This window comes from Cheilinus undulatus, linkage group 3, assembly GCF_018320785.1.
Source record: "Cheilinus undulatus linkage group 3, ASM1832078v1, whole genome shotgun sequence".
Taxonomy (NCBI): domain Eukaryota; kingdom Metazoa; phylum Chordata; class Actinopteri; order Labriformes; family Labridae; genus Cheilinus; species Cheilinus undulatus.
The window spans coordinates 24,657,931-24,674,263 of record NC_054867.1 but is presented as its reverse complement, the minus strand read 5'-3'; the positions used below and the strand labels follow the sequence as shown (position 1 = coordinate 24,674,263).

General features: G+C 37.5%; 1 protein-coding gene across 2 annotated transcripts in view; it reads right to left on the bottom strand.

Moving 5' to 3' along the window:
- camk1b (calcium/calmodulin-dependent protein kinase Ib) overlaps positions 1–16,333 on the bottom strand; it is a 53,274-nt gene that overhangs the window by 9,084 nt on the left and 27,857 nt on the right. For both annotated transcript variants that reach the window (XM_041783687.1, XM_041783688.1), the window contains exons 3-4: positions 7,939–8,070; positions 2,115–2,189 (exon numbers count right to left, since the gene is read on the bottom strand). In XM_041783687.1, coding sequence (XP_041639621.1) covers positions 2,115–2,189; positions 7,939–8,070 — 207 coding nt within the window. The remainder of the gene's footprint in view (positions 1–2,114; positions 2,190–7,938; positions 8,071–16,333) is intronic.

Here is a 16,333-nt window from a genome sequence, read left to right as displayed (position 1 = left end):
ACAAACGATACATTTGGAAGTGTATAGGGCTATACTCTCGGCTCACACCCAGCCAAATGCTGCTAAACTGATAGGATGGTGCAGTGCAGAGGGATAATGGGCCAAAACATTCTGCAAAAGCAACTCATGAGTTTTTGAGGGCAAAGAAATTAAATATTCTTCAATGTCTAAGTCAGTCACTTGATCTCAACCAGATAGTGCAGAAGTAAAGACAAAACTTAGGACCTACAAACAAGCAGCAACTGCTGCTACAATAAAAGCCTACAAAAGCATATGTATAATAAAATGCATGAAAATAACATGTGCCCCTGGCCTGTCCACAATCCCCCCAAGAATCTGAAAAATCCAGCCCCCCCTCTCCAACTTTCAGAAAATGTGTGCTAAAACAGGCCATTCTCAGATTTCCTCCTCATGATGACATGTAAGGAGTTAGCACTACCCCCAGGTTCAGTTGGACCTCCCTGGTTGGAAGAAAGTTCCATTTCCTGAGAGGGACAGAAGCAGACGGCTCATTAACATTTAAAGCTACAGATACAGAAGCCGCTCATTCTGAGCAGGGCTGAAACAGAGGTTTTTTTTTTTTTTTTTTTTAGACATGCAAAAATCCAATACTGGGTCGTTTTTTCCAGAAACAAACTTAACAGGCGCGTTTTGGGGACCTCTGAGAACAATATAAACTTTTCTTAAAGGGGTGAAATATGTCCCCTTTAACTGTAAAAGAATTACATCCAGGATCTAAAAACTGTGGTTATAATTTTAAGGATTCTTTTAATGAATCTGAATCTAATCATGTTACTCCGTCCAAATACTTATGAGCCTCTGATAATGGAGGAATTCCAACTAGAATAGCTGTAATTGGGCGCAGATGGCCTTATAGTTAGGCCATGTCCCATAAATGCAGGTGGCCCGGGTTCAAATACAGCCCACTGCTCCTTACCTGCAGGTCTCTCCCCCACTCTTTCATCCTTATTTGTGATTCTTTCCACTGTTCTCCTCTATTAATAAAGGCTTTAAAAGCCCCAAAAATAAACCTTTAAAAATAACTGTAAATTTCAAATGGCCCCTTAAATTAAAGCAGAAGGAATACACTTCATTCACAGAATATTTTTTTTACTTTAAATCCACTGTGGTTGTATTTTGAAATTCATTAAAAGTGTCACTGTTTACATTAATATGGCCCTACCTGTATACATTAAAGATTAAGGAAATCTGTACAATTATATCAAGGGTTAAATAAATCTTATTGTACTCTATGAAGGTACCACATTGTTTGTCCCAAATTAATAAATACATTTGCTTAAAAAAGCCTAGGCATTTTACTGTTGTTTGAGAATATTCCCACTATGATACTGCTTATATTAGACTTTGAAGCCACTAGGTGGAGACGTCACTCCGTCTACAGAAAAGCTGGTAGTTGAAGCCCAAACTATTCACAGGGACGCACATGTTGGGGAAAAAAGATGCCGAGATGGTGAGAGAAACAGAAAATTAAGGAAAAAAAAGCCATTAAACAAAAGAACTATAAAAGTCTGTCCATGGGCATTAAGGTGTTCTTGCAGGGAAAGTAATGGGACATTTATCTCAAAGAATCTTTGAAAGGGTTACTGTAATGAAGCACTGTGTTATGAATGGCTGAAAAGGAATGAAATGGCAACATTTATTACAAGGGCTTAAGAAATGATAAACATATGCTTCTAGGGAACTCCAGTGTTGAAACACAGGTCTCCAACAGAATTAATTAACATGTTCTCTCCCTTTGCATTAATCCCTCTGATTTATCATTGACTGTTTCCAACGCATTCATTGTTTGAATTTTCTGGAGCCTTAGTTGATAGCTCTCCTGATCCTGATCCATCCTTTCACTCTTATTTTCCCTCTCTGCTGTGAGATTTCATTGGCTGAGGTTGGAGGGAGGCTGGCAGGCTGAAGGTGTGAGGGCAAACACCCCACTGGTGCTGATGAGCAGGCAGTCAGCAGTGTTTACAGCAGCGTGTTCATGTACATGCCAGCCAGAGTGACAGAGTAAAATTAAAGGCATGTGACTTGTAGGGTGTGGGAGTAAAGCCCGAGCAAACATGAGCAAATCACACAAACCCACACATGTGAATACTCACAGTTGCATGACAAGGTAGAGGTGGGATTTACTTTCAAATATCTCCTCCAGAGAAACGATGTTGGTGTGTTTGATCCTGTGAGGAAGGAGAGAAGAAAAAAAGATGTTACTATTTTATTCCTCTTAAAATACTGTCATTCTACAAGTATCAGCCTGTGTATTTTTCAAAATCTTCCTCATTAGGTGTGTTTGGGATGGTCAGCATCTGACCTTTGCCCCAGTCACATCATGTGTTTCTCACAGACAGGAGAGAAGGGTACACTATATAGTGGCATCCACCTCTCTAATTGGCTGAACTTTGTGATCTGCTGTCCCCTGGGACCCGTGGGTGCAGTGACAGAGGTGTGACTATGACTCACTACATCTAGATTGGCTATTGTACCTCTCTGCCTACCAGAATGTAGTGTTACCATACCTGTCAGTGTTCACTGTGTTGCACCTGAACGATCTATTGCAATAAAGAAAACTAACAGGTTGCATAATAAAGTGACCACTTTATCTTGTGTGCTGGGTTTTTCTGACCACCCCTGCCTGATTTAGTATCAGTGAGTGAGCTCTTTCCTGACACAAAGAATACCATCTTCCAAGTGTAGCATTAGATGAATTTGACATCTCTGACTGCAATAAGCCAATGTGGCGGTGGTGAATTTGTAAAGTAAAACAGAAACGCCATTTTTCCATAACACAATTAAAAAGTGTTTGGTTGAGCCAGTATGCACACAAAACATGCATATAAACATGGTAAGAAAGGTGTGACCACCACTTCATTCTGAGTCAGGAAAAACCTGTCAAATGTAGTAAAAATAGTATACCAAGCCATAAATACTAAATACTTTGCAGTTCTGCAAAACTTTTAGTCTACTCACCATGAACTGTTTTTTAAAATTTCTCTTGGTGTTTGCAGTGCATAATGAGTAGCAGCGCAAGTTTCTGCTGAACCTGTTTTCTTAAATTTGCTCTTGTAAAAAAAAAAAACAATAGTCGATATCTTGAAAGTTGTGCACAGTTTTCTTTTACCCAAGTTTATGACACAGTGCAAGGGTTTAGATTTGTTGCTTGTCAGAAAAAACAAACCCACAAATGCATACAGTTTAAATAGAAATATGTCAATATTTATGTTAAGGTAGAAAGTGAGCAAGACTTTCTTTCATAATAAAGCTCAGATATTCTATCAATACAAGTGTCAGATGTCAATTGAAGGCCAGCCTAAACTGTGTTCCAAATTATTATACAAATCAAATTTTAGTGTCATAAACGTTAAATTTTTTGTTTTTCAATTAAAATCATGGATGGTATTGTGTCTCAGGGCTCTTTGGATCACTGAAATCAATCTCAGACACCTGCGATAATTAGTTTGCCAGGTGAGCCCTGGTTGTAGTGGGCCCAGAAATACATGAAGGCTAATTTTAAAACAGTCTTGTTTACTCATGAGTGCCATGGAACCCTGGATAGTCCAGATGGAGGAGGTGGATGGTTGGTGGATTTCACAAATAAAACAGAGAAAAAGGTTGGAGCTTTTGCTTTTTTAGCTTTGCTTTGGTAGCTTAGCTAAGTAGCTGTGGTAGCTATGTAGCTTCATTTTCTTATTGCTAAGTTAGCTTTAGCCAACATTGCTAAAGATAATTAAGCTACGCATATTATGTAACTTTTGTAGCTGCTCTGTGAGTTTAGCTTCAGTTCCATTTGCTACGCAGCTCTGTTATAAATGTAACTTACACAGCTAACAGAGCTATGCAAACTACACTGGCTGCGTTGAAGTGCTTTCATGGAGGAAGAGCTTTTTCCTGTAAGAAGACTGTTGTCTCTGCTTTATTTAACATTTTGTAATCAGATTTTGCAGGCTTGATTTTAATCTTTTGACCTTAACCTTTCCCCTTACCCTAAATGGAAGTCTAGTCTGATTTTATTTTGAAAAGTTCAGTGCATGTTTCTGTTCTCAGACATGCAGCGTCTCAGATGAACGGTCTGTGAGAGTGGCCATCAGATATGAACGTCTGCAGCTAGACTGTTACATATGCTGCTGTCTTGGCCAGGACTCTCTTGTAAGAAACTTTTGTATCTCAGTGGAAAGACTTTGTTATATAAAGGGTCAATTTAAAAAAATCCACCCAGAGAGTTATGTTTACATTAACTGTCTATTATTAGGAATAGTGTACACTCTTTGTGGTGCATAGGTGCTGTCTGCATTTTCTTTCTCATTAGCAACCAAAAAGCAGCAATATAAACTAGTAAAAACTTGTTTTATTTACAAAACCTCATGTTTTGATTTGATTTCATCTGATTGTGAGCAGGCATGTCCCTCCCTGTCTTTGCTGATTCTTTATTACATAAGAGACTGCCAGAGGAATAGGTTTTGACTTATTTAACCTCAGCACCTGGAAACCTGTCCATACAATGACAGGAGTGATTATCTTTTTTAGTGGACTTTCAGGTAGACAAAGATGACACAAAGCCAAACGAAGCATCATAAAGCCATGTGTCTGAGCTGTACCTAAGGTAACTGTGTCTGCGTCAGCCTGAGCTCATGCCGGATTACTGCAATGACTCTTATCTGGCTTGTAACAATGCATGGACACCTTCATTCATCTGCTTAGCCCAGTGTGGAAGGAGGGATTGACCCAGTGAAGGGTGAATGAGGCATTAAATCTGCAGAGTGAGCAGACACGTGGGACAGCGCTTAAGGACCAGCGTGCACATTTACACACAACAGCAGAAGGTCAAAAAAGCAGCAGAGGTGTTGCATTTACTCCCTGTGCAGGTGAGTTTGAGTGGATGATGACCTTGTGGTGATGAGGACTGTCAGAGAGCTGAATGTCTACTGAGGGTTGGTGAGTCATTTTCTGACCCCTGTCATGAGCAGAGGCTCTTACAGCTCATCAGAACATACAAGTCAGCAAATTAGGGACTAGAGTTTGTCCCTTTAGCAAGTAATGACTACATCTGACAACAGGGAGGGGCTACATGAAGTACTGATCCTTAAATCTATTTTTTGTTGAAATGAAGATAATTACAAAGTGCAGAGATGGAACCATCTGGATAAATTCCAAGCAATCCCTGAAAAAAATCAAAAACTGTCCTTTAATACCATCATATTTGAGTACATTTAATAAAATTGATTTGTATCTTATTTATCTCTTCCGCAGCTGTAAAGCTGATTAAATTTCCTATACAACTACAGAAGGGTATACAATAGCAATAACAAACTGTCTTAAATCCCACAACATATATGTCTATTTAAAAAAAAGCAGCTCTTTTTTTCATATAATCAGCAATAAGATAAACTAGATGAATGCACCTGACATTCCTGGCTTAAAGACATGCTTTTTTGTAGGTAATGCAGACCTGTAATTAAATCTATTTAGGTTCTTGAAAGAACCTAACAGTAGCTTCTCTGACTGGCACAGCTTCAAATGACTTAGAGGAGCGTGATTAGTCACTGTATATGAACATTGTTTGTATTTGAGTAAATATTTGGTGTAGATAAACTGGGGAGAGAATGAACAGCCTGCTCCACCAACAGGGAAGAGAGCTTTCCAGGGGCTGGAAAAATTTATAGAAGACAGGTTTATGTTTAGAAAATTTGGGAACACATAAAATATGGTGTTATGTTTCCCTTTATTACAGTAAATTGACTTAGGACAGATTAATAGTCAAATCCAGCTGCTACACTGGAACAGCAAGGAGTGAGGAAGACACTTTGCTGCACAGTGAAGTTATGTATTTTTTATCCGATTTCATGACCTTGAAAGCTAAATCATAATCCATAAAATTTCAAAATATTACATTATCTTAGCTCATAACCACACCTGTCTGAAGCTGCTTGGAAATGCTCCTGGAAATGAGAATGATGACAGTAAATGACAAATTGTTGAAACAAATTGACAAATTGAAATGACTACTGACTGCATACACACTTCAACAGAGCAACTAAAGCCTGATTCTCTGTCCACGTTTACCTCCATCTATTCTGTTTTTCAGACCCTGCTCTCATTCCATCATCCTCACCTAAGGAGGGATCATAGCTGTATATTGGCCAGAGTTGTGTCTTCTGTAACCCAGGCAACAAGAGCTCTAAAAATAACTTGGGACCCAGTGTAGATCAGCCATTTTCACCATGTAATTCCCCCACATGCAAAGAGAAATGTTTTTACTGCTCAACAATTATAAGCATTGTCATAGTGTCCAGGTTGTGTCCTGAGATGGCAAAACATTATTTTTAAGGACTAAGCACAGCTTGGTGTATGAGAAATCAAGAAAATAATTTACATTTTCACCTCAAAGATCTTAAAAGGAATGAAAGAATAATTCAAATGTGGCTGTTGTTAAAAATAGTGCATTCAAAAGTAAATCGTTATTTTTTGCTGAATTTAAAAGACTGGCAACATTATGTCATCCCAAAAACAATGTAGATGAATAGTACTGAGCTTGATTTAAAGGTACAATATGAAGAATTTTTGCATTGAAATTTCAACATTGCTTAAGAAAGACTTCACCTATGTTACATATATATTTTCAGTTGGGTATTTACATTTCCTAAAATATTATAACACTTCCAGAGCCAGAAAAAAATCTTGATTTTCTAATTGTAATGGTTTGTGGCTGTAATGACAGGTTCTTCATAACTGACTCCTCATGTTTACTGATACCAAGGAAAGGATGGATGCTACTGTATTCCAAAGACTGCTACATAAAGAAGCATGAACTGTTACGGGAAGTTGCAGTTTTGTTTGTGCTATTTACTTTTAGTAACTAGATCAATACTATTCTCAAAGTTATTTACAAAGTAAGTGCTCAGTATACACTTTAATTCTGCATGAAGGATGCCCTTTTTTTGATAAAAAAATCTTAACACTATTTCAAAATAGTTGTTTTTTACATGGCTGCTGTGCCAATCTTTGATATCAATAATAAACACAATTTGTGGTGATGAGTTTCATAAAGTCACAGTCACTATTCGTTGTTTATGGCGCTTAAGTCTGTCACCTGGCTATGTGTGCATTGTGATGCTGTGTTGTCTTACATATTGTTAGTGAAAGTCAGAATTATGTTGCTTATGACAACCACAGTTTCTTGTTTCTTTCATTATTCAATGTTTATCATTGCATTAGGAAGGTTGGACTTTTTTTTTGAGATGTAGCTTAGTAGCTATGTGTAAGAGCCAGGGCTTGCTACCAGTGGATACATCTTATAAATGTAGTTTTAAAGAGAATGGTCCTCAATTCAAAAACCAGCAATGGAAGTGGGCAGACCTGAGAAGTTGTTCTCCACTCATCTTTTGTTACTTGTTTGACTGAGAGCTCCCTGGCAGCGGCATTAACAAACTGTACATTTAATGATGTTCACATCTTAAAAAAATTAATCATTTTTCAGAGCTGCTGGTCAGGTTAATCCAAGCAACATGCTGACAGCTTTCACTGAAACTGTTTCTTCAGAAGAAATCAGGTTTGGGGAGTTCCCAGTAAAAAAGCTTTTATGTATTTCCAGATAAACTGAAAAAAAAACTGTTTTGGAACTTTCAAAGGACAAAGTGAATTCTGAATCATTGAAAAAGAATGTGTCCTATATGAGTCACAGTCTTACAGTTAGGTGGATCAAGTTAAATGTGGTGCATGTAACTCGTAGTTATCATATTACAACAGTACATATCATAAACTGTGTGTGATATGCTGTAAGGTGATATATTTACACAACAGTAATGGAGATACAGTGATAAAAAATTTACAGTCTTGAACCTTATGGCTAGAATTTCAAATGTAGATGGCTAAACATAGAAAGGTTAGTGGTTACATCCAGACTGGTTTATAGATGGTTAAAAGTCCACTTACTTGTGCAGGACAGCAATCTCATTCTCTATGCTGTTTTCTTTGCCTTCTATTGCCTTCTTAGGGATACACTTGATGGCAACCAACCTCTGGGTTCTCTTCTCCTCGGCCAGGACCACCTCAGAGAACGCCCCCCTGAAACACAAACACCCAGGTCAATGTGTTGGACTGTTATGTACATGCATCTGTGACATTGTGGAAGGAGAAAACGCAAACAAATGCTTGATGGTTAATTTGTGAAATTATTTTGTTAACTTGGCTGTGTACTCTAAGTGCCGGTAGTGGTTTAAGACTACTGATTTCAGATTGTGTTGAGTTTTAACCCCAGACAACTCCTGAGGTCTTTATGTTTTTGCTTATCTAAGATTTCACAGAGGGAATATCTCAGTGGGATCATTTAGAGACACCAATATTTTACATCAATTTTGATGATGTATGAACAACTATCAATGTAGGTTTCAACGGTATGACGAAACAGGAGAGTAGCATTTTCGCTTCACTCATAATACAGAATTGTAACATGTATTTACAAAAATGTGTTATATGTGTGGTTGTGCCATTACAAAACAGTTGACCTCTGAACATGCTTAACCTTGTGAACCCAGAGGTCCCCCAGTTGGGGGACTTTGAGAGACATTGGCAAACACAGTGTGAAATAATGCACTAATCACGAAAGAACATAGTGATGTTGCACATCAAATTGACCTATGGCTAAGTCTTGCCATCAAATGCGATGAGCCAATCACAGTGCCTATAGCCATTCCATACACTCAGACAACTGCTGCCTGGATGTACATTGAAATGAATTGGAGAAAGTCAGTTTTCGTCCAGTTTTATGAGATTTTTTGAGATTTTCAGTTTAAAAATGGTCAAACGGTGTTCATGGGATACATGCAACTCCAACACAAGGTATCCTAAGAGGCTGGGCGACAGAGTGTATTTTTTACCCTTTCCTAAGCCACATCTAAACCAAGAAAAGTGTCTTCTGTGGATATAATTGTGCCGCAGACCACAACATCAACTCAGTGTGAATAAAATTAACATGCATGTCTACATCTGTTCTAAGGTAAGCCAACATCGTATTTGAGGCAGCATATTGTCACTGTGCTGGAAAGAAATATAAAGTTATCTTTAACATCTCTAACGTTAGCTAAGGTTAGCCTAACGTTAGCTCCAAGCTGCGTTGTTCATTGTGTCACGTTGTTTGTTGGGAGTTTGTTGGCATTTTTTGTTCTAGTTTTTGTACTTTGGTGATAAATTCTTGCTGTGTGCCATCTTCATTTACTCTTTACCAGTATCACATGTACTCATATTAACACATCTCAACAAATCTCACAAGTGTTCCCTTTACTATGACACCAAAATTATTGAAATAGACCTTGTGGTTGCAGAGATATACCCATTTTATTATGGGCATGCCATTTTTGAGCTGAAACCATAAAATAGAAAAATAGGCTCAGGGCTCAAAAGGTTAAGTATGTGCAGCAACTACATCTACCTAAACACCATTATAAATACACAGCTACTTTTCATGTGTTTTTTTTTTTCTCTCTCCCTCACTATCAAATAAAGTCAATAATTGAAAACAGACCAAGCACAGAACTAGAACCACAAGGAAAAATCAAGTATTTTCCCATGACCCATTAACAGCAGATGTAGACTGTTTTTTACGATCTCTGGTGTTTTGGATAAGGTCCAGAGATTTTTTACTGAGATCTTAAGCATCACAACAAGTATCAGGGCCCACATTTTAGGTTTTTCCTGTACATTAACCCACTGGAATGTAAGGGGAAAGTGTGAACAAAGGAAGAGAAACTGGGGAAATTTTGTTTAAAATATAGATTTTCAACATATAATACAAGGCTATTATAGTTAACTAAAACTGACAAAAATTATTTTAGTAAACTGAATCTAACTAAATAAACTAAAACTTAATTTTGTCTTTAAAAAACTAAAATAAAATAAAATTAGAGATCAAATCCTAGTGTAGCAGGAATTTGCTCTTGTCTATTTCAAACAAACTCAAATCTCAAAATCAAACCAACCACTGTGGCCCAGGGAGTCTATTTTGAATTAAATGAATTTTAGTGCATGAGTATGGGTGTTTTATATTTATATCAATTGAACAGTTTGGTAAATATCTTGACAAAAGGAATGACCCAAACAGTCCCTTTACATTGTCTTAAACTTGACAATATTTTTGAGTCATATTGTCCACAACTTCACTAAAACTTTAAATATTGAAAATTACTAAAATGTGATAAAAACTCATAAGGATTCTAATCTAAAGACTAGGACTAAGATTACATTTAGAACAGATGGTAAAATTAACACTGGTTTATAGTTGAAGTCCTTAATAGAGAAAATGAATTACATTAAATTCACTTTTATGGTTCATTTTGGTGCATCAGTCTATCCTAAATATCATGTTTGTGCTACACTATATGTTAGGGAACAGCAGCACTACATCGCTTGCATCTACATACTGGGGTCTTCTTGCTCTGCTTCTTAACACACACTTTTTATCATGGACTAAAGTCATAAGATGAAGACAGAGAAGTAGGAAAACTTTGTGTGTTTGTGCATTCCAGTAATCAGCCTCAAATAACAAACATCTGTGTATCTGATAAACAAGACCTTTGTTGTGTTTCAAACCATAGACAAAGAGGCTCATATTTACTACTTGCAGGTGTTTATTTCAGCCATGGCCCTGTGAGCTTTACAGTTAATATGAATTGGCTAATGTCTGACATCTCTATTTGTTTTGGTTTTCCATACAATCAAGCAACAAGCTGGATATGACAGGGCCTTCAGTTAATCATTGACACATTATAATTCTGCTTCAGTAAAATGAACATTTGTCATAAACATCACTGTGTTACTCCAATTACTTCTGTTTCATAAAACAAAGTATGACTAAATGCAACAGCTCTTCAAGGAATGCTAAGTAAAAAAAGCACCATGCATTAAAAAACGTTAAAAGAAAAAAAAAAACATGAAACAACTTAAAGGGATATTTCTTTTTTTTTTTTTTAAGTTGGATTGCATGAGGTACTGGACCACAGTAGTGCCAAAGTAGTATTTAAACAACATGAGGTAATTAAGAGATTTTATTAACAAACGCCTACGTAGAGTTAAGTAATCTATGTTTTTTGTACCCCATCTTCATGGTATTGAAATTTGCAGATGATCCCTGTGCTTCCAACCACAGCTGGCCGTGCATAATGAACAATTATCTAACTTACCTAAGACCTGCAGCCTGCATCACTCTCCATACAGAGTTCCCCACCTTACTGCCAGTGTTTTACTGACCTCCAACTTTCTGGAGATAAACAGAAGGAAGTTGTCATCCACATTAAGTTTATGACTGTTACTTTACTACACTAATGGCTGACAATTAGACAAGCTATGGTCAGCATGATATGTTTACCTTCAGAAAACAATGTGTCAGCTGTTGAGGTGGAAAACTGAGCATAAATAACTAGCTTGGGCTTGATTTGATGTTTTTTTTTTTTCTCTGACAAAGCCTCTAGATGCAAACAGCCTCTCTGATACTCTGAGGTAGAAGAGCCTGTAGATGATAGCTGAGGCATACATTGCAAAATAGTGCCATACACAGAGGCTTTCTGGGTGAAAAATGAGATGCTCCTAAAGAATTTTGAAATGGCATGCAATAGACCCAACATTATTTTCTTTGTCCATTTTCACCTAAAAATTTGCTAAATTACACAGAGCAACTACTCCCATGTGTGGCACTATATGACCCAGCCAAGTCACTCATACAATCCAAGTTCAAAAATACTGAAATATCCCTTGAGGTTAAAGGGAGAATTAACCTAAGAGTTTTGGCTGACGTTCATCTACAGTGAAATGTCAAAAATGCCTTTAGACAACTTTTAGATTATTTTACACCTTTAGCATTTTACAACAATTAGCCAATAGCAAAAAAGTAGTTGCAGCAGCCAGGTTTCAACCTGTGGAGGGCAGTTCTAATGCACTTTTATTACACAAAATATACAGTTTAATTACCTTGTAGACTTTGGAGTCAGATCTTAATTATTCTACATCAACACAGAAAATGCAAATATACATTGCTTTTCAGCTGAAAAATGTGGTCTTACACTTTAAAGAATAAGAAATATATGAAGGACTTAAATAATATTTTCAGTTGTTGGCTGACATGAAGATGCTGAAGTGAGTAAAATGTGTGGGCTGTAAAGTAGAAGGCCAATACATTTTATGTAAATGTAAATTCACAGGAAAGTCCTATAGAATAATGTGCTGTATGGATATTTTTAAAGAACTGATGTGGTGTTACATCCCTGCTTCCTCTAAAATCAATTTGAAAGCAGACAATAATGAACTTTGCTTCCTCTTCATTAAACGCTCAAACAATGGCTGTAGTGTCACACAAACCATTAAACTGAACAACATTTGTTCATGAGTGTAGTTTCTGTTTTTGAAGGGATGTTTGCCTATCAGATTATACTCACACTTCCTCTAATGCTCTGTCTTTCACTCTACATCAACTCGTGATGAGCGAGTGTTTGTTTTGGAACAACTATTATCTAATCAGTTCACCAACAGTGCAGCCAATAAGTCCTGGCAGTATCCCTGTGTTTAAGCATCCCAATACATTTGGTATACCAAGTAAAAAAAGGGTTTAAGCTGTGACATGAACTGTTATACAAATTTAGGGCTGCAAGCGGCACTCTAGCTGTATAACAAAATTCATCTTGATTGGATGAAACCCCTTGGACAGGTTAATCCTCAAAGGAATCTTGAAAATGGAAGAAACCCACTCAATTTTCCTTCCCTTTATGTTTACAAAATTTCATTTCTCTAGATAAAATAGCCTTGAGGGGCTGAATTTTAAGCTTGGTTTAGGGGGCGCTAGTGAGTCGAATACCATTAAAATCAATCATATCAATTTTTTCGCCAGGCCCAATGCATGTGCTGAGTTTCAAGACTTTTCAGATATGTTAAGGCTGCCTAATTTTAAAAAACTCAAAACAACAGTGTCCTCGCACCCTCAGTGCTGGGCCCTAAAACATCATTGTAATTACAAAAACTCATAATCAAGATTACTGTATACAACAATGTCTCGGTACTACTCATGTGAGTGTGGGCAAGTGGCAGGTTGAATGTCAGCTGTCAGTTTGTGCCTTACAGTATCTCTTCAGCCATATATAGCTTTCACGTGTGGGCAGAGAGGAACCATAACTTTCCAGTCATGAGGTGTGCTGATACTTTATCAGCTTCACAAACTAGGAAGGACTGACATGTTCTGTGCTAGTGCAGCTAAAGAAGAAAGTGACTTGGAGATCACAGCTACTCTATGTACAATTTCTTCTATCAGGAGTAGATGCTGCTACAAACAACATGGAAGCTGCTCCTTTGTGTACATTGAGTGTTTTTGTTATCTCTAAATCTGCAGCATGTATAGGCTGCCTATATTAGATTATTACTGATGCAAAGATCCATATCATTTGAAGCAATGTGAAGATTGTGAAAATTTGGACTGATATAATGTTTACAATAACAATTTAACTGATTACTGATTGCAAGCGACAATATTTATTTTCATCACTTATTTTGGTGTAACCCTCAAACTCTATATACTATGTGCAGTTCCCTGAAAAATATTCTGAGCAAATCAGTCCCTTTTGTTCAATCTTTGCAGTTCCACCGAAAATGCCAGACTCCACTCTGCTTTGCAAGAGACAAGAGCCAAGCTTACTCTCAGCAGAGGATGCTTTAAACATGCGTCAATCCACAAAATACAGTGCAATACACAGACTCCAGACTGTAAATCTCATAAAAATCTCAACATTACATCCAAACTAAAGGCACAAGTCACCGGTCATCAGTCAGAGGGTCACAGATGTGACAGGATGCCATGGATGTGAGAGGTTAATTCATGAAGTGGATAACTAAGGATGTTATTTGACAACAAACATCCTTTCTAAAAAAACATATACTAGGGATTGGTCAATATTTTGTGTCAGCACCGTTCTTATCAAACGTTTTCTATTGTGTTTGACCATGAAAACAGATTTTGTTCAACAGGTGACTTCTTCTGCCCAGGAAAAAAAAAAAAATCCCTCATTTGGGGCGCAGGTGACCTTATGGTTTAAGGCGCACCCTCTGCACCCTGGTTCAAATCTGGCCTGTGGTGCTTTCCCACATGTCTCTCCCATCCCTGTTTCTGATTCTATCCACTGTCAATAAAGACACAAAAAGCCCACAATTAAATCTTGAAAACAAATCTCTCATTTGACACAACAGATACACATTAGATACTGACATCTTGTTATGCCACAATAATATCAGAATAATACAAAAACACTGCATATACAGCAAGAGTAAGAGAGGGGGGTCTAGAGGGAAATTTCACATGAATATCACCTTTAACCTGATGATTTAAATGACTAGAATAGTGTGTGTAAATGACCCTATCGGAAGGGTGGTACAGCTCTGCAAAGTGACTCCGCTAACTACGCGGAAACCAAATCAGAATGAAAGTATTGTCTAAAAACAGGGGTAGTCTTATAATGGAAAAAATGGATTGCACTTTTACTTTTGATGTATTTTGGAAGTGTTAATGTACCATACATTCTTACCAGAGATGTAATGACAGGCTGGATGCTTACAATAAATGAGCTCTGGCAGACAGCAGATTTCATCTTTCCGTATCTTACAGAGCATGAACACTTAACTCTGTGGTTCAGACTGAGTTAAGCTCATAATGTCACTGATGATGTGCAAACTGAACTGTTTGATTCACTACAGACTTCTATTGCATTCAGGCATAATGGTGCAAGCACTCATTGAGCTTTAAAGGAGGATGCATGTGCTTTGTCTACTACACATTATGAGCACATCATTGCTGTGCTACAGTAATTTCTTGTTTTTGATTATCTTTTTTTTTTATGATCATGGGAAATTAAAACTGTAGTGGTAATTGAAGCTCACTTAATCACCCAGTACTACGAAGCATCCCTACAGGGAAGTGAACTTTTGGCAGACCCTCACAGTACTATTGCAAGAAAATCAGACTGTATTTTCTGGAATGCCACTTGCACACAGCACATGATTACTTATTTCAGCACAAACTGTATGAGGTTTCCCTGTGTACACTTACACTGCTGTGGTATTTACAGTTGTTCCCTGAGCAAACAATTAAGGTCAGTTAGACATCTACAGCTGTACTTTGTGCAACCTTTCTTTTCTGCCACTTTATTTTTGAGCATTTCAATTGGGCAAACAAAAATATTTAAGAAATCAGTACATGGGCACTGCAAGTGTCTTCCCCTGTCTCCCCTCAGAGGTCATTAGGGGTCATGGGACCCAACTTAAGATCAACAAACTCAAATCATGGTTATTAGATGCCATTAGAGAGCATGTACAAAGAACGAAGGGGCAAAGGACACATCAGTTAAACTCTTAAACCAAAGTGATCTTCTGTGGTGTTATTAACCTCAAAGTGATCAGAACTCTGAACCCATTCTTCATCATAGTTACATTAATCCTGTGAGACTGCGTTACATCCAAACAAGACAGTAAAAACTGCGACAAGGAGAGAAAAGCCATTTACTCTGGCAGAAATCCAGCTGTGTTGAGGAGGTTTTCTGTGCTCCAGATTCCTCTGCAGTATCTGGAGGATTTCGTTGACATTCTCCATACACCCACTGACAGAGCATGGGGCTCTGGGGAGGTGTCACACAGTGGTTCATACAAACACTGGGAAAATACAAGAACACTTAGTGTCTTTGACTGTGGATAGTCCCATTGTGTGCTTGTTGTCCTGCAGGAAAATCCCTTCCAGTGGAGGGGACATATTCTAAACAATAAGAGTGAGCATTTCAAGGAATATTACGCTTAGAAAGCCACTGCAATTATTCAAGGAAAACTTAAACTTCTAACAGAGACCAGGATGTACATCTGAGTTTGTTAGCTTGATGCTAGCCCAACTGACATTCACAGGTTAACAGATTGATCATTTACATAAAAATGTTCAGTAAAACCAGTTATTTTCTTAATTCATAGACTCGGTGCAGCGGTTGCATATACATACCTTTACAACAGGATGAGATACTGGCGTGCTTTAACCCAAGACCTGATATGATTTGGATGACCTTATTGCTTTTGAGGGTTTTTTCCGATTATTTGGGGGCCGCAGCCATTATTTGGATAGGACAGCTGAAGAGAGAAAGGAACTGTAGGAAACTGTTAAGATTAAATATAAATATAAATAATGTTGAATGATTGAACCAATTGAGACCGCCACTCAACTGGAACCGGTTCTCAGTTCTCATCTCTGTTTTTATGTCATGTCTGTATCTGCTCATGAGGTTAAAAATAAAAGATTTCAGTAAACTATGAACTTCCACACAGT